The sequence below is a fragment of the Gopherus flavomarginatus genome, chromosome 16, assembly GCF_025201925.1.
Source record: "Gopherus flavomarginatus isolate rGopFla2 chromosome 16, rGopFla2.mat.asm, whole genome shotgun sequence".
NCBI lineage: Eukaryota > Metazoa > Chordata > Testudines > Testudinidae > Gopherus > Gopherus flavomarginatus.
The window spans coordinates 6,828,260-6,845,692 of record NC_066632.1 but is presented as its reverse complement, the minus strand read 5'-3'; the positions used below and the strand labels follow the sequence as shown (position 1 = coordinate 6,845,692).

General features: G+C 51.9%; 1 protein-coding gene across 1 annotated transcript; it reads right to left on the bottom strand.

Annotated features, from left to right (window-relative positions):
- Positions 1-1,727: 1,727 nt before the first annotated feature.
- On the bottom strand, positions 1,728-5,097 carry NDUFB7 (NADH:ubiquinone oxidoreductase subunit B7). Its single transcript, XM_050924615.1, has 3 exons — positions 4,977-5,097; positions 2,756-2,924; positions 1,728-1,901 (listed from the first exon to the last, which is right to left on the bottom strand). The coding sequence occupies exons 1-3, from the start codon at positions 5,086-5,088 to the stop codon at positions 1,811-1,813; spliced, it is 372 nt and encodes a 123-aa protein (XP_050780572.1). The 5' UTR covers positions 5,089-5,097; the 3' UTR covers positions 1,728-1,810.
- Positions 5,098-17,433: the final 12,336 nt, after the last annotated feature.

The window sequence follows — 17,433 nt, the reverse complement described above, 5'->3', positions numbered from 1 at the left end:
GCTCTCTGCATGGGCACTCCCCTGTCACTGAATGGCAGACACTGCACCCCACCTAAGGGCTGGTGCCCTCCATCTCCATGCCATGCATCCAGCCATGCAGCACAGCTGGGGAGGGGCAGCTCTGGCTTCTTTGTACACAGCAGTGACTCGTGCCCATTGCCCTAGGCACTCTGCATGCAGGCTGAAGCAGGACTAGCTCTGCCCTCCGCTGCTGGCATCTCTCCAGGAGAGAGAGTGAGTGAGTGTATGTATGTATATATATATAAATAAAAGTAAGAGAGCGAGAACAGAGCCCCATGAGCAGGTGCAGCACCCCCTAGCTTCTCCAGAGCTGTAGAAGTCCAAGCAGCTGCCAAGGTGCTGCCCCCAAATGCCCTCAAGGGGCAGGGAAGCTGGGCTCAGTGTGGGACAAATCCTGCCCCCACACACCATAGCTGTGCCAACCTAACCCCTGCTGTGGACACAGTTAGCGTGGCTGTCACTCGGCAGGATGGGTGCCATAAAACCCTTCCCTGGCTGAGTGGGTGTTGCCGCTGTGGGGTTACAGGGCCGAAGCTGTGCCATGGCAGCACAGACAGGGCCTCAGCCCAACGGCTCCCCACACGGAGAGCAGAGAGCAAGTGTGAGCAGGTGCCATGCAAGGAGAAGGGGCAGCAGGTAGATTCCCAGCACTGGCTGCCAGGGCAGGAACTGAGCCAAGCACCCATGGGAGCTGGAACTTTCAGCAAAGAGCCCAAGCGTGTCTGGCGCTGTCTGAGCCCAGGGGAGCTTGGCCGTGCTGAGGCTCAGAACTCGGCCCCCATAGGGTGCTGCACACGTCGCATCCACACACACTCCAACCTTGGGAAGGAGCAGAGCATCACCCTGCTCACAGAGAGGGTGGGGGTAGCCCAGGGATGCCTGGCTCTAGTCACTAGACCCTATCCCCTTCCCAGAGCAAGAACAGCACCAGGAGCAGCATTCCCTCCAATTTTTTACATCCATGTGCGGAATGAATTCTGTCATGTGCACAAATATAGAGGTGATCGGTGCACATCACAAAATCCATGTAGGGGTGAGGCCAAGGGGTTGGGAGTGTGGGAGGGGGCTCAGGGCTGGGACAGAGGGTTAGGGTACGGGGGGATGAGGGCTCTGACTGGGGGTGCAGGCTCTGGTGTGGAGCCAGGGATGAGAGGCTTGGAGTGAGCTCAGGGGTGAGGGCTGACTAGGGTGTGGGCTCTAGTGTGGAGCCAGGGATGAGGCATTTGGGGTGCAGGCTGCCCCCAGGCTGTGGTGGGGAGAGAGGACTCCACCCAGCTCTTCCTTGCCACAGCAGCGCAGGGTGAGGCGCCTCTCCCCAGCTCCGGCAGGGCCGGGTTGGACAGGGTGAGGGAGGGGCACCTCCTCCAGCCTTGGAAAGTCCGGGCTGAGGCCAGTGGGGAGGGGCACCTCTTCCCGCCGCAGCCCTGAGCAAGGATTAATAGGTAGCTGCACAGCCACGCAGCTTCATGGGAACTTAGCCCAGGAGTCCTGACTCCTGCTGAAACCACTAGGACATGCCACCGCTCACTGCTCCCCATAACTTCAGGTCCAAGTCTGAAGAAGCCCCGAAGTCGGTCCAGTAAGAGCGATGACCTCACTCACCCTGGCTCCCTATCACGCCCAGCACCTGCATTACAGCCTCAGTGCAGTGTGCACTCATGCCCTGCCGTTCCCCACTCCAGTCACCACTCCAGATCCAGACACAGACAAGCTATTATTTATTCCCTTACACATGACAGCAGGAGAGGATTCCTCCAGCCTCTTCCGCGGATGGGGACCCAGGGCTTTGCTATGCTCCAGCTGCCTCCTTCTGCTCCAACCTCTTCTTCCTCACCAGCAAGCGCCGCTCCCGCTCAAACTCCTTCATACGCATCACGTAGCTGGGGCGAGAGGAGACACCAGTCAGGGGGGTCTACCTGCATCTCCAGCAGGTGCAAGCTCCCCCCTCCCCCCCAGCATGCTGCACCCCACCCTGCAGGGGGCAGGCTGGCGCGCACTGCATTAGGCACAGGCCGATCTCAGAGCTGTTTGACTGCCCCACTTTCCTAGAGGGGGGCCTCACTGAAATTAGAGTCACTGCTTTGAACCAATCCCTATGATCTCTGGTCCCTGTCCTGCCCCACAGCTTCCCCCCTCCAGATCTCTCCTCCAACCCACAATCCCCACAGTGACACAGCCAGGCCAGCCCCATAACCACGTTCCACCTAGTACCCCTCCCTTCACTCTCGGGTCTGCTTGGCCCAGGGCTTGACCCTCTGTGGGAAGGGCCCTACACATATTTCATCACCATCCTGCAGGGTTAGCCGCACCAGTGGGGCCCAGGGATCAGCCAATGGCCCAGAATGCTGCTTTCTGAGATGCCTTCCACAAAGTAAGGGGGAGGGGACAGTTTATTTCTGTGCTAAGCGCCTGCCGTAGCTGGTTACTAGGGACCATCAGCACATTCTTAGGCTTAAATACCCTATATGGGAATGGCAGGTGCCAATCACACGGAGCTCGGCAGCACCTTTCATCAGGAGATCTCAAAGCACTGTGCAAAGGAGGCCAGTTTGCCCCAGGTCACCCACCACACCAGTGGCAGAGCTGGGAATAGAACCGATCTCCTTTGTGCTCTCTCCACTAGGCCATACTGCCTCTCTCTACCCCTAGGGCTGCCACCCCCAGCTCTGTGGCCTTGGCAGTGAAGTAGCCTGCAGACGGTGCCAGGAGCTGCCCAGCACAGGCAGCCTCGTACTCAAGGTGCTCGCAGTAGTCCCACTCGTGCCGCTCATGCTGGCAGGCCAGGAAATTGGGGAAGGTGTCACGCTTGCACTTCATCAGCTTGATGAGATAGTGGGCACAGTAGTCGCGCTGCTCCAGGGGCAGTTGAGCATCATTCATCTGCTGCTGCGTCGCTACCATCACTGCGGGGGGCAGAGGAGGGGCAGAGGTAAGGCTGGGACCAGGACATGGGCGCGACACACCAGGAACTGAACCTGGGACCTCCAGAGCTAAAAGCACAAGTGGCCCTCCACCTCCTGGGCAAAGAGCCAGGCTCTGTCACAGGGCCTAACAGCCTACATGGATCGGGCACAGAGTGGGACTCTGAACACCCTATACATGAGTCCTTCTGATGAAGCCCCATGGGGGAACTGAGGCACAGGAAGCAACCTGTCCAGGCTCACAGGGGGAGAGCTAGGGGATACAAGTCAGGAGCCTTTGGCTCCAAGCTCTCTCTCTATTCACTTCAATTACGTGTTAATACTTACACTTGTCTCAGGATCTATGCAGCTACACAGGGCAGGGGTTCGACTGCCCTCTACTATATAATGATCTTGGGTTTACACAATTCACTGACTGACCCTCGTATGGACAGTTCAGAGAATCAAGATGATTTGGGTTGGAAGAGACCTCAGGTCATCCCCTTGCTCAAACCAGAATCAACCCCAACTCAATCATCCCAGCCAGGGCTTTGTCAAGCCGGGCTCTAGAAACCTCTAAGGACAGAGATTCCACCACCTCCCTAGGTAACCCATTCCAGTGCTTCACTGCCCTCCTAGTGAAATAGTGTTTCCTAATATCCCACTTAAACCTTCCCCATTGCAATTTGAGACCATTGCTCCTTGTTCTGTCATCTGCCACCACTGAGAACAGCTGAGCTCCATCCTCTTTGGAACCCCCCTTCAATTAGTTGAATGAGGGGGGATTTGATAGCAGCCTTCTTCTCTTCTGCACACAAAATACCCCCAATTCCCTCAGCCTCTCCTCCTAAGTCAAATGCCTCATCCCCCTGACTCATCCAGTGTTGAAACGTGGCCACCTCTGGGATGGGACAAGGCAGCTGTTAAACACCCACACAGAACAAGGGATGAAGGGGAATCAGCTGAATCTATAGGCTCAAAGGCACCAGCCTCCACCAAGGCATTTTGCAAGGAAATAGCCACATGGGAGGCTCCTGCCCCAAACATAAGGCCCTAAATTGGTGACATCAACTCTTTTCTCTTGTTCCCCATGTTCAGGGCCAGTGCAGGCCTGTCCCTCATGGGCTATTCCCAGCTCCAACACATCAAACAGTGGGCTCAGCCTGTCGTGTGTGTGGGGCACAGTATCACTGGAGACCTTGCAAGGACCAGACTCTGATCCTGAGCTTTGGCCTAAGTACCCCTCCCAGTAATTATCTGTATTGTGGCAGCTCCTAGAACAGTGGTTCCCAAACTTTTGTACTGGTGACCCCTTCCACACAGCAAGCCTCTGAGTGCAACACCCCGCCCCCTTATAAATTAAAAACACTTTTGTATATATTTAACACCATTATAAATGCTGGAGGCGAAGCGGGGTTTGGGTTGGAGGCTGACAGCTGGCAGCCCACCACGTAATAACCTCATGACCCCCCAAGGGGTCCCAACCCCCAGTTTGAGAGCCCCTGACCTAGAAGCCCAAGCCCCAGCCTTGACCAGCCGCTGCCCAGACAGAGCAGAGAGTCTCTGCCCCACAGAGCTTCCACTGATGTGAAACAACACTCCCCCCCGCGGCCCTGAACCTCCCCTCGGGGTCCCTGATTCCCTCCCCCCCCCGCGGCCCTGAACCTCCCCCGGGGTCCCTGATTCCCTCCCCCCCCCCCCGCGGCCCTGACCCTCCCCCGGGGCCCCTGATTCCCTCCCCCCCCCACGGCCCTGAACCTCCCCCAGGGTCCCTGATTCCCTCCCCCCCCCGCGGCCCTGAACCTCCCCCGGGGTCCCTGATTCCCTCCCCCCCCGCGGCCCTGAACCTCCCCTCGGGGTCCCTGATTCGCCCCCCCGGCTCAACCCTCGCCCCTCCCCCTGGGGACTCACCCCCGTGACCCCCAAGCGCCCGGCCCCGCCCCCCGGCATTCGGGGCTCCCCAGTCCCTGAAGGAGGCAGAAGCCCCCAGGCTCCCGGGCTGGAGCCTCTGAGCTTGAGGAACCCGGCGGGGGCGGGGCCGTGCCCCGGGCTCACCCCGCTCCTTGCGCTCCGCGAAGCCCAGCCCCGGGTCGAAGCTCGGCATGCGGAGCGGGTCCGGCTCCACATCCGCGCCGCCCAGGTAGCGCCGGGCCAGGTGAGCCCCCATCCCCGCCTCGGTCACCTCAGGGCCGCGCCGCCCCGGAAGCACTTCCCCCACCCCCGGAACCGGACGTGAAGGACTGGCTCCGCCCCCCAGGACCATAGAGCTCACAGGGCAGTTCCTAGATAGGGAGGAGGATTTCCGGTTTCTGGGCCTCAGTTAGCCCCGCCTCTTTTCCCATGGGATCCCGGCTTCCGCCCCTCCCTCCTGCGCGTGCGTGCCCCGGAAGGTGTGTTCCCGCTCCCCAGGAGCAGGGACATCTCAGCCAATCACCACCCTTCTGCTCGGGTAAATTTGCATGAAACGATCCTATTGGCCGCCACAGCTCCAGGGATAAGACATGGGCCTCCTGGTGGGTGAGGCCCAAAGAGGCCTAGTATGTGGCCCCACCCCAGGCTGCGGTGGGTGAAAGCCCCTGCCAGGGTGTGCAAGGCCCTGCTGTCTGTGCTCAGACCCCTCGTCTGTGTGTATACAGTGCCTAGCACTACCGCAGTGCACCTAATAAATAATGTACAGCGCCTAGCGCAACAGCGCCCTGTAATACAGCTCAGAAATGTCAGCTAGCCCCAGATTGGCTGGGATGGGATGCAGAGACAAAGTTTTTTGACACCTGAAATGATTGCTTCTTGGAGCAGCCAGTCCTGGAACCCACAAGAGGGGAGACAATTCTTGATTAAGTTCTAAATGGAGCAGACGATCTGGTCCAAGGGGAGAATATAGCTGCACCGCTGGTAACAGTGACCACAATGTAATAAAATTGAACATCTCTGTGGTGGGGAAAACACTATAGCAGCCCACCACGGTAGCACAATTTCAGAAAGGGGAACTACACAAACATGAGGAAGCTAGTTAAAAGGTACAACACCAAAAGTGAAATCCCTGCAAGCTGCATGGAAACTTTTTAAAGACCACCATAATAGAGGCTCAGCTTAAATATATACCCCAAATTAAAAAACATAGTAAGAGGATGTGATGTTATTGAAACAAACTGGGACCATATAGATCATTGCTGCAACCAAGCTTCTGTAGTGGCAGAAAATCTTGGATAAAAGGGGTCAAATATGGTGTCTAAGACAAGGTTATGGTTTGCTGGTTATGATTATGCTATTTCAAGAGTCAGCAACCTTTCAGAAGTGGTGTGCCGAATCTTCATTTATTCACTCTAATTTAAGGTTTCGCGTGCCAGTAATATATTTTAACATTTTTAGAACGTCTCTTTCTGTAAGTCTATAATATATAACTAGACTATTGTTGTATGTAAAGTAAATAAGGTTTTTAAAATATTTAAGAAGCTTCATTTATAATTAAATTAAAATGCAGAGCCCCCCAGACTGGTGGCCAGGACCTGGGCAGTGTGAGTACCACTGAAAATCAGCTCGCATGCTGCCTTCGGCGCACGTGCCATAGGTTGCCTACCTCAGTGCTATTTGTATGCACGTATCATTTTTATATTTAAAGTTATAAATATTGGCTCTATACTCTCTGTATTTCAAACTTGTGCTATGCTTCTGGGTGATACCCCAGACAGTTTGGCATCAGCGCTGCCTAGCCTGCTTGATAGCTCATTAAGGACCATCAGCTATATAATTGACGTATTGAGAGAAGGCAGACACACCTTGTGACTCAGCAAGTCACAAACTGAAACTCTGAACAAAGGACTGAATGCCCCATCCTAGCTGTGAATGTACTCCAGAGACTTGATTTGAACCTGCAGTTTATTCCATCACAGCTACAAGCATGAACAAAGAACTTTGCCATTACTGTATGTAATTGATTCCATGTAGCCAATTCTAGCTCTCATCTCTATCTTTTTCCTTTTATGAATAAACCTTTAGATTTTAAAGGATTGGCAACAGCGTGATTTGTGGGTAAGATCTGAATTGTATATTGACCTGGGTCTGGGGCTTGATCCTTTGGGATCGGGAGAACCCTTTTTCTTTTACTGGGGTATTGATTTTCATAATCATTCGTCCCCATAACGAGTGGCACTGGTGGTGATGTGGGGAAACTGGAGTATCTAAGGTAATTGCTTGTGTGACTTATGGTTAGCCAGTGGGGTGAGGTCAAAGTCTTCTCTGTTACCCATTCCCAGCTTCTGGCAAAGAAACACTAGGGACTGGAGTATCTAAGGGAATTGCTTGTGTGACTTATGGTTAGCCAGTGGGGTGAGACCAAAGTCTTCTCTGTTGCTCATTCCCAGCTTCTGGCAAAGAAACGCTAGGGACATCATCCTTGCCCATCCTGGCTAATAGCCATTGATGGACCTATCCTCCATGAAATTATCTAGTTCTTTTTTGAACTCTGTTATAGTCTTGGCCTTCACAACATCCTCTGGCAAGGAGTTCCACAGGTTGACTGTGCATTGTGTGAAAAAATACTTCCTTTTATTTGTTTTCAACCTGCTGCCTATTAATTTCATTTGGTGACCCCTAGTTCTTGTGTTATGAGAAGGAGTAAATAACACTTTCTTATTTACTTTCTCCACACCAGTCATGATTTTATAGACCTCAATCATACCCCCCCTTAGTTGTCTCTTTTCCAAGCTGAAAAGGCCCAGTCTTACTAATCTCTCCTCATATTGCAGCAGTTACATATCCCTAATCATTTTATTGCTCTTTTCTGTACCTTTTCCAATTCCAATATATCTTTTTTGAGATGGGGTAACCACATGTGCATGCTGTATTCAAGATGTGGACACACCATGGATTTATATGGAGACAATATGATATTTTCTGTCTTATTATCTATCCCTTTCTTAATGATTCACCACATTCTGTTCGCTCTGGCAAGTGAAGTGTAAAAATATAATTAGGAAGGCCAAAAAAGAATTTGAAGAACAGCTAGCCAAAGACTCAAAAAATAACAGCAAATTTTTTTAAAGTACATTAGAAGCAGGAAGCCTCCTAAACCACCAGTGGAGCCACTGGATGATGGAGATGCTAAAGGAACACTCAAGGACAATAAGGCTATTGCAGAGAAACTAAATGAATTCTTTGCATCAGTCTTCACTGCAGAGAATGTGAGGGAGATTCCTAAACCTGAGCCATCCTTTTTAGGTGACAAATCTGAGGAACTGTCCCAGACTGAGGTGTCATTAGAGGAGGTTTTGGAACATATTGATAAATTAAACAGTAATAAGTCACCAGGACCAAATGGTATTCACCCAAGAGTTCTGAAGGAACTAAAATGTGAAATTTCAGAACTAATAACTGTGATATGTAACCTGGAGGATAGCTATTATGATGCCAATTTTTAAAAAAGGCTCCAGAGGTGATCCTTGTAATTACAGGCCGGTAAGCCTGACTTCAGTACCGGCCAGTAGTAGAAACTAGTAGAAACTATAGTAAAGTACAGAAGTGTCAGACACGTAGATGAACACGATTTGTTGGGGAATAGTCAACATGATTTTTGTAAAGGGAAATCATGCATCTCCAATCTACTAGAATTATTTGAGGAGGTCAACAGGCATGTGGACAAGGGGATCCAGTGGATATAGAGTACTTAGATTTTCAGAAAGCCTTTGACAAGGTCCTTCAGCAAAGACTCTTAAGCAAAGTAAGTTGTTATGGAATAAGAGGGAAGATGCTCTCATGGAACAGTAACTAGCTAAAAGATAGAAAGCAAAGGGTAGGAATAAATGGTCAGAATGGAGAGAGGTAAATAGTGGTCTCCCCAGGGATCTGTACTGGGCCCAGTCCTATTCAACACATTCATAAATGATCTGGAAACAAAGGTAAACAGTGAGGTGGCAAAAATTGAAGTTAATACAAAACAACCCAAAATAATTAAGTCCAAAGCTGACTGTGAAGAGTTACAAAGGGATCTCACAAAACTGGGTGACTGGGCAACAAAATGGCAGATGACATTCTATGTTGATAAATGCAAAGTAATGCACATTGGAAAACAGAATCCCAACTATACATGTACAACGATGGGATCTAAATTAGCTGTTACCACTCAAGAAAGAGATCTTGGAGTCATTGTAGATAGTTCTCTGAAAACATCCACTCAATATGCAGCGGCAGTCAAAAATTAATAGAATGTTGGGAATCATTAGGAAAGAGATAGATAATAATAAGAAAGAAAATATTATATTGCCTCTATAAAAGTCAATAGTATGCCCACGTCTTGAATACTGCATGCAGATGTGGTCGCCCCATCTCTAAAAGGATATATTGGACTTGGAAAAGGTACAGAAAAGGACAACAAAAATGATTAGGGGTATGGAACAGCTTCCATATGAGAAGAGATAAATAAGACTAGGCCTTTTCAGCCTGGAAAAGAGTCAACTAAGGGGGGATATGATAGAGGTCTAGAACCGTGGGTCTCAAACTATTTTTACTGGAGACCCCTTTCACATAACAAGCCTCTGATTGCGACCCCCCCCTAATAAATTAAACACCCTTTTAAATATATTTAACATCATTATAAATGCTGGAGGCAAGCATGGTTTGGGGTGGAGGTTGACAGCTCCCGACCTCCCATGTAATGACCTTGCAACTCCCTGAGGGGTCCTGACCTCCAGTTTGAGAACCCCTGGTCTATAAAATCATGACTGATGTGGAGAAAATAAATAACGAAATATTATTTACTCCTTCTCATAACATTAGAACTAAAGGTCTCCAGATGAAATGAATAGGCAGCAGGTTTAAAACAAACAAAAGGAAGTATTTCTTCACACAATGCACAGTCAACCTGTGGAACTCCTTGCCAGAGGATGTGGTGAAAGCCAAGACTATAACAGGGTTCAAAAAAGAACTAGATAAGTTTGTTGGGGGGTGCAGGGCTCCAGGTAACTGGCAATATGGCGTGGGGTCAGAAGTTTACATTCTCAGGCCTACGACTGCCTTTCGAGCTAAACAATATGTTCCTTTAAAGTTAGCATGAGTACATGTAATCATTTATCATTTTCTTGTGTTCTTTTGTTTATGGTGCAAGATGTTATCGATCAAAGGGCGGGGGATCAGTAGTATGGGTTAAGGATATAGTTAATTAAAAGATCCGGAAGTTAATGAATTGTAAATGATGAATTGTAGAACCTGTGAACATCTTTGTAAACAAGTAAGGTATATAAGACATGGCAACGGATAGTGATGCGTGCATGATCTGAGATTGTATATCTCCTTGCACCTTATTTGACTCAAATAAAGATACTTGCTTCTCCACTCCGGTGTGGTCATTGGGGATACGCACACCGGGCAAACGAACCCCCACTGTTGTCCCCCCTGCAACAAGTTCATGGAGGATAGGTCCATCAATGGCTATTAGCCAGGATGGGCAAGGATGATGTCCCTAGCATTTCTTTGCCAGAAGCTGGGAATGGGCAACAGGGAAAGGATCACTTGATGACTGCCTGTTCTGTACATTCTCTCTGGGGCACCTGGCATTGGCCACTGTCAGAAGACAGGATACTGGGCTAGATGGATCTTTGCTCTGACCCAGTATGGCCGTTCTTATGTTCTTATGTAATAAATAACATACATTGCCCTGCACCATGGGGCCCTGGGTGCTGCCAGAATGCCCCTAATTACTAACGTACGGCACCTACCACCATGGGGCACTGGGTGCTACTGTAATACACCTACGTGACTCTCTGTGCCTTGGGGGAATATCCTGCACCCCGCATGTTCATTCTTATAGAATGATTGTGCGGTATCCAGTGCAAAGTTTGTCATGTCACGTGTTTTCGGAAGGCTCATGATGCACTGAGAATTGTTGTTATAATGATGTTATAGCAATGTTATAGGTTGTAATTTCATGTATATAGTTATGAGGCTGAAAATGTGTCCTCATGGCTTAAAACAAGCCCAGGCAAAACCTCTCCAGGAACAGAGGGACAGTTCACACCTCATCAGGGCATGTATGGGACAAACCCAGCCCAGCCTCACAGAGACAAAGGACACTGGCCTAGGCAGCAACAAAGTATCTGTTGGACTCTCGAGTGAGTCACCCCCCTTCCCTTGGTCAGTTAGGGACTGTGATGAGGTAATGCTCACCTGACTCTGAAAGGAGGGGGCAAAACCAAGAGGGAAGAAATAACATGATAAAAGAGAGTGATGTTTGCCTGCTCTTCCTCTCTCTTCCACCTCCATCAACACACATCACCACCAAGCGACTGATCAAAGGGGAGAGCCTGGCTGGCTGAAAGGGCAACCAGCCAGCCTGTGGTGAGACGCATCTAAGTTTGTAAGGGCACTGGAAGTGTTAATATCAGCTTAGAATGCGTTTTGCTTTTATTTCATTTGACCAAATCTGACTTGTTCTGCTTTGACTTATAATCACTTAAAATCTATGTTTATACTTAATAAATGTGTTTGTTTATTCTACCTGAAGCAGTGTGTTTGGTTTGAAGCATGGCAGAGGCTCCCCTTGGGATAATAAGCCTGGTACATAACAATTTCTTTGTTAACTTGATGAACTCATATAAGCTTGCAGTGTCCAGTGGCCATAAATGGACACTGCAAGACAGAGGTTCCCAGGGTTGTGCCTGGGACTGGAGATATTGGCTAGTGCCATTCGGTTGCACAGTCCAAGGAGCAGCTTACATGCCAGAGGCTGTGCGTGAACAGCCCAGGAGTGGGAGTTCTCACTGCAGAGCAGGATAAGGCTGGTCCCAGAGTCAAGGATTGGAGTGACCTAGCAGATCACTGGTCCAGATAACACCAGACTAACGTCACAACCTAATAATTAATATACAGCGCCTAGCACAACGGGGCCCTGGGCACTACCGTAATACAGCTGTCACGGAGTCACCGGGCGATGCTCTGGAACTGCTCCCCACCAAGCCAGGCAGGACTTTGGGGAGCCTCCTCTCCCTTGGAGCAGACTTGTTCAGGGCAAGAAGCTCCCACGGCTTCACCTCCTGGGTCTCTCCTTGGAGCATTCAGCATCCTCTGCCCCTCCGTGCGCTTCCCACAGCGAGTCCACCCCAGCGGGGTCCTGGGGAAGCCACAGGGTCCTGCACCCCCACTTTGCAGTCAGACGTGACTCTCAGCCAGCCAGTAACACAGAGGTTTATTCGATGACAGGAACAGGGTCTAACACAGAGCTTGTAGATACAGTGAACCGGACCCCTCGGCTGGGTCCATTCTGGGGGGCAGTGAGCCAGACCCCCAGGTCTGCCCTCCACCCTTGACCCCAGCCAGCTCCAGACTAACAACCTCTCCCAACCCCTCCTCTCTGCTCAGCCCCTTTCCCGGGCCAGGAGGTCACCTGATCCCTTTGTCTCCAACACCTTCAGCTGGCACCTTTGCAGAGGAGGGGCCCAGGCCATCAGTTGCTAGGAGACAGAGTGTCAGGCATTTAGGTGCACTGGCCCTTTGCTCTGCCAGATACTTAAGAACTGCCATGGGGACACTGAGGCACCAACACAGTACTCAGAGAAAACATTAAGAACTTTCCCAGTTCGTCACATCTCTCCCCCCTTCGAGACCGAACTGAGCGAGGTCACTCCTGCCAGTGACCTGGGGAAGTTCGAACCCACCAGCGTTCCCATGGATGCCCCAGCATCTCTCCCATTCCTCGGTGTGAGTTACACCAGGACAGTCCAGTCTCACGCCCTCCCTTAGGTCGGGTGTGCTTGATGGCACTTGCAGGCCGCATGTGGGAAGGTTTATGCGGCTTGAACCCTTTTGCTACCCCAATACCTCTGGGGTCCAAACTGGGACGGGGTCTTCTCCCAGCACTTAAGAACCCCCATCTTGGCCTTGGCCAGCTCTGGGCTTGGGCAGCCGCTTCCCACTTTGTGGCCCAGACACAACTCCTCTGCCGTCCCCCCTTACACTTTCCAGCTTTTAACGTCAGTCCCACCTCCTTGAGGCAGCCCAGCCTCCTCTTCACCTGGGACACCTGTTCCTCCCAGGTCTGGCTAAAGATGCACATGTTATCAGTGTCTGCCAGGGCCAAGTTCTCCATCTCCCTCCGCTTGTCTAGAATCTCCCCAGGCCTAGGCATGGGGTGGGCATCGGACACTGTGATGGCTTTAAGCTTCTGATAGCCCCCATAAAACCAGATCTTCCTGTCTCCCTTGGGGATCAGCCCCATGGGTGAGGCCCATGGGCTGTAAAATGGCTGGATCCCATCTAAAGCCAGGATGTTCCTGACCTCTCTCTCCAGGATCTGGGTTGCTTTCCCAATGACTCTGAATGGGGAACACCTGATGGGGAGATTGGCTCCCACCTCAGGGAAGAGATCCCCCCGGGGGTCTTCCCCCTTCTCCATCCAATCCTCCCTCTTCAGGTCCAGGGGTCCCCTCACTCTCCTCCCATCCAGCAGCTCAAATGGGAAGAGCCCTGTGGATTCCTGGAGCACCACCAGCTGCCTCCCGATTCCCCCCAGTTCTACTTCCCCTTGGGGAGCCCATTCCCGGTACAGGAATCCCTCCTCCCGCAGGACTCTGTCCGTGCAGCCTTCCCCACGGAGGTTTGCAGTGCTGTGGCCAGCAAGTTCCCTCAGCTTCTCCAAGGAGGGATCCTTTTGCAGCTCGGTCTGGGATTCAGCGGCTGGGGCAGGGAGTGGGACCTGCTCCCTCTCGCTGGCTGGGCCTGGAGTCACAGCCCCCCTGAGCCCTGTCCCTGGTAGCTCCCTTCCTGCTGTGTAATCACTTCCCAGCAGCACGTCTGGACCAGGCAAACCTGTTTGGCAGCTGACCTGCCCTGCCTGGGTGTCCCTGCACTCAGCTGGGGTCTCAGCTTCCCCCGTGCTCAGCGCTGCCCTTGCTGTCCCAGTGGGGGCAGGCAGCGAGCTCTCTGCTCTGGTCACAGCATCAGAGCCAGCGTGAGCCCCCTCTCCGGTGTGCAGGGGGGTGGGGAGCATCTCTCCCTCCCACTCAGCCCCAGGGGGCTGGTTACAGGTAGGCAGGTATCCTGAGCCCAGCAGCCCCTCCCCCCCTGCCAGCCAGGTTATTTGCATTTTCACTGACCATTTCAATCCTAGCCAATTGGTTCCCTGGATTTGAATTCAAACCCTCGGCCGTTACAGGAGCAGGGCCTGGATCCTGTCCCATGGGGAGACAGTCACCCCCCAACAGGGCCTCCCAGCCGATATCCTGGAGAACCCCAACTACCAGCCAGCCCGACCCCTCCTGGGTCTGCACAGGGATCTGGGCCATAGGCAGGGCGAGGGGCTTCACCCCAGGGAACTTCACCCAGGTCCCACAGCTCCTCAGCATCTGGGGCTGCACCACCACAGTTCTCTCTGTCCCAGGGTCTCGCCCCCGCAGGCGTGTTTCCCCACTGACCCCTGGGCAGCCCCCTATGTCTCTCTGCTCCACCATCACCAGTCCACGCTGCTGCTGCTTCTCCTGCAGCTTTTCCTCGGGCTCTTGCTTTCTCTCACGGTCCTCTCGCTCTCTCGGGCTCTGCTCCCATCCCATCCGTCTCCAATCTCCTGATAGGGAACCCAATCGTGAAGACCCTCGTCTGATTGGGGACCAGACTCCCGGGGATGCCTGGCTGATGCTCCAGCTGCTCTCAGATCCTCTTGTAGCCCCATCTGGGCCAGGAATCTGCTCCTCAGAGCGGTCCTTCTCCTCCAACTGCATGATTAACTGTGCCTTGGTGAATTTCCCCATGTGTAACCCTCTCTTTGTGCACAGGATCACAATGTCCTTCTCAAGGAGATGGTGATAGGCCATCACTTCACCGTTCCCAAGTGGCTCTGGACTCACAGGCCTGTGTGCTCTTGGCTCCCCCATGGTTTCCAGGAAGAACCCCTGGTGTGCCAGCCCTTCTCGTGATCACCACCTCTTTGCCAGGGTCGAGCTGCAGACACCTCCGCCCCTGGGACTGCTCCTGCAATCCCCCGGGGAACCCTGCTACTGCAAAAATCCTTCTCTCTCCCAGGGTCGAGCGGCAAGCTCCTCCGCCCCTGAGACTGCTCGCTGCAATCCTCAGGGGGACCCCGTTACTCCAACAGTCCTTCTCGCTGGTCACACACTCCCAGAGGTTAACTGCCCCCTGAAACCGTCCCTCTCTGAGCCTTCAGCACGCCTGGTCCTCATTATCCCTCCTTTGTTTTACTGCTCCCCAGTCACTTACTGCAAGCAGCGCCGGGTGCAGTACATCCCACCGCTGCCACCAGTTGTCACGGAGTCACCGGGCGATGCTCTGGAACTGCTCCCCACCAAGCCAGGCAGGACTTTGGGGAGCCTCCTCTCCCTTGGAGCAGACTTGTTCAGGGCAAGAAGCTCCCATGGCTTCACCTCCTGGGTCTCTCCTTGGAGCATTCAGCATCCTCTGCCCCTCCGTGCGCTTCCCACAGCGAGTCCACCCCAGCGGGGTCCTGGGGAAGCCACAGGGTCCTGCACCCCCACTTTGCAGTCAGACGTGACTCTCAGCCAGCCAGTAACACAGAGGTTTATTCGATGACAGGAACAGGGTCTAACACAGAGCTTGTAGATACAGTGAACCGGACCCCTCGGCTGGGTCCATTCTGGGGGGCAGTGAGCCAGACCCCCAGGTCTGCCCTCCACCCTTGACCCCAGCCAGCTCCAGACTAACAACCTCTCCCAACCCCTCCTCTCTGCTCAGCCCCTTTCCCGGGCCAGGAGGTCACCTGATCCCTTTGTCTCCAACACCTTCAGCTGGCACCTTTGCAGAGGAGGGGCCCAGGCCATCAGTTGCTAGGAGACAGAGTGCCAGGCATTTAGGTGCACTGGCCCTTTGCTCTGCCAGATACTTAAGAACTGCCATGGGGACACTGAGGCACCAACACAGTACTCAGAGAAAACATTAAGAACTTTCCCAGTTCGTCACAAGCTAATAAATAACATACGGGGCCTAGGACTACAGGGCCCTGGGCACTACCATAATACAGCTAATAAATAACATGCGGGGCCTAGCACTATGGGGTTTTGGGCCAGGGTTGAGGTTCCTAGACACTGTTTGTGGAAAAATGCCTCTTTGTGCATTGAAACGCAGCCTTCTCAGATCCCATTACTGAGGCAACCACAGGGCGCCCTCTCGTGCTATGCTTGGGCATTGGCATCTGGGTTAACTAGACAAAACCTCACCCCCATTAAGTCATCTGTTTTGCCCCTCCATCCTCCCCCCAGCACCCTGCCTGTTCTTGGGAGATTGTAGATCTTTAGACCCAGCCTTGTGGGATCTGATGAGCTCTCAGTCCAAGATGGGGTGGCCATGGGCCTTTTACCAGTTCGCTTTCCCCCCACCCCCACCCCCACCCCAATCCTGCTGAGAATATCCCAGTGCCCACACCTCAGGCCTGGCTTCTAATGAGCTGCACTTGTTTTTGTAAAACAGGTGTTTACGCAAACCAGGGTCTCCCCTCCATTGGAGCATGGTGGCTGCAGCTGGTGGGGTTTCTATTCTGGTCGCTGTGGGTATGTTTGCCACCTGCCTGGGGCTCTCAGAGAGAGGAACCTTTAAAGCTTAAAGCCGGTGAGGATGTGGTAATATCTGAAGCCTATAAACTTTGTAATATAGTTTGGGGGAAATAATTTTACCCAGACAACTGGAAGAAAGGTGTGATCTGTAAATTACCAAAGAAAGGCAACTACTTGGTGTTGATAACTGGCCAGAAATAACATTATTTTCAGTACCTGGAAAAGTGTTTTATAGTCTACTGTTGGACGGAATGAAACTGGTGATATATGAAAAACAGTAATGAGTGTGCAGGTTTTAGACTGAAAAAATAGTGTGTGGAGCTCAAAGATTTGCCCTGAGACGACCGAGAAAGGGCTTGCCTGGCAGAGAAAATTAGTCTTGCATTTCATAGAGTGCATCAACATTTTTGGTTGCATTCAGACAGAGTTGCAATGGAAGATCTTGCAACAATATGGCTTCCTAGAAAGATAATATCAGTAGTTACAATGCTGCACAAAGGGTAAAACGCTAGGTAAGGACAGAAAGTGGGGAGATCGACTGAGCTGATTATCTTTGCTGGAGCACAGCACAGTTGCATCTCTTCACCTCTTCTTTTCGGCATGATGCTAGATTATGCGATGCAAAAGCGAAATGCAGCATCAAAGGGAGATACAGGAGTTATGTTAAGCAGAGGAAAACTTCAGGATCTCGATTTTGTTCCATGGGACACAGGTGATGACACCACAGAATAGATCCTCCCCAAAGTCAAACATGAGGCCGCCAAAGCAGGATTAAGAATTAGCCAAAAGAAAACAAAAGTTGTGCGAGTTGAAAGGGGAACCAGCAATGATGGGGCATCTGTGATTGACAGTGAAGAATATGACATGGCTAACAAGTTTGTATATCTTGGAAGCACAACCCGTGTTGATGGCTAAGGAGGTGGAAGTAACATCTAGAAAGGGCAGCGGAGCTGTTCTGAGACTGGCAAATATATGGGAAAATAAGGAGCTTGACTCAAGACCCAAGA

Excerpts from the sequence above, each read along its gene's own strand:
- NDUFB7 (XM_050924615.1), bottom strand. The coding sequence starts at position 5,088 with ATGGGGGCTCACCTGGCCCGGCGCTACCTGGGCGGCGCGGATGTGGAG. Across the intron at positions 2,925-4,976 it reads CGCGGAGCGCAAGGAGCGGG|TGATGGTAGCGACGCAGCAG; the intron begins GTGAGCCCGGGG and ends TGCCCCCCGCAG. Across the intron at positions 1,902-2,755 it reads GACTACTGCGAGCACCTTGA|CTACGTGATGCGTATGAAGG; the intron begins GTACGAGGCTGC and ends CTCTCGCCCCAG.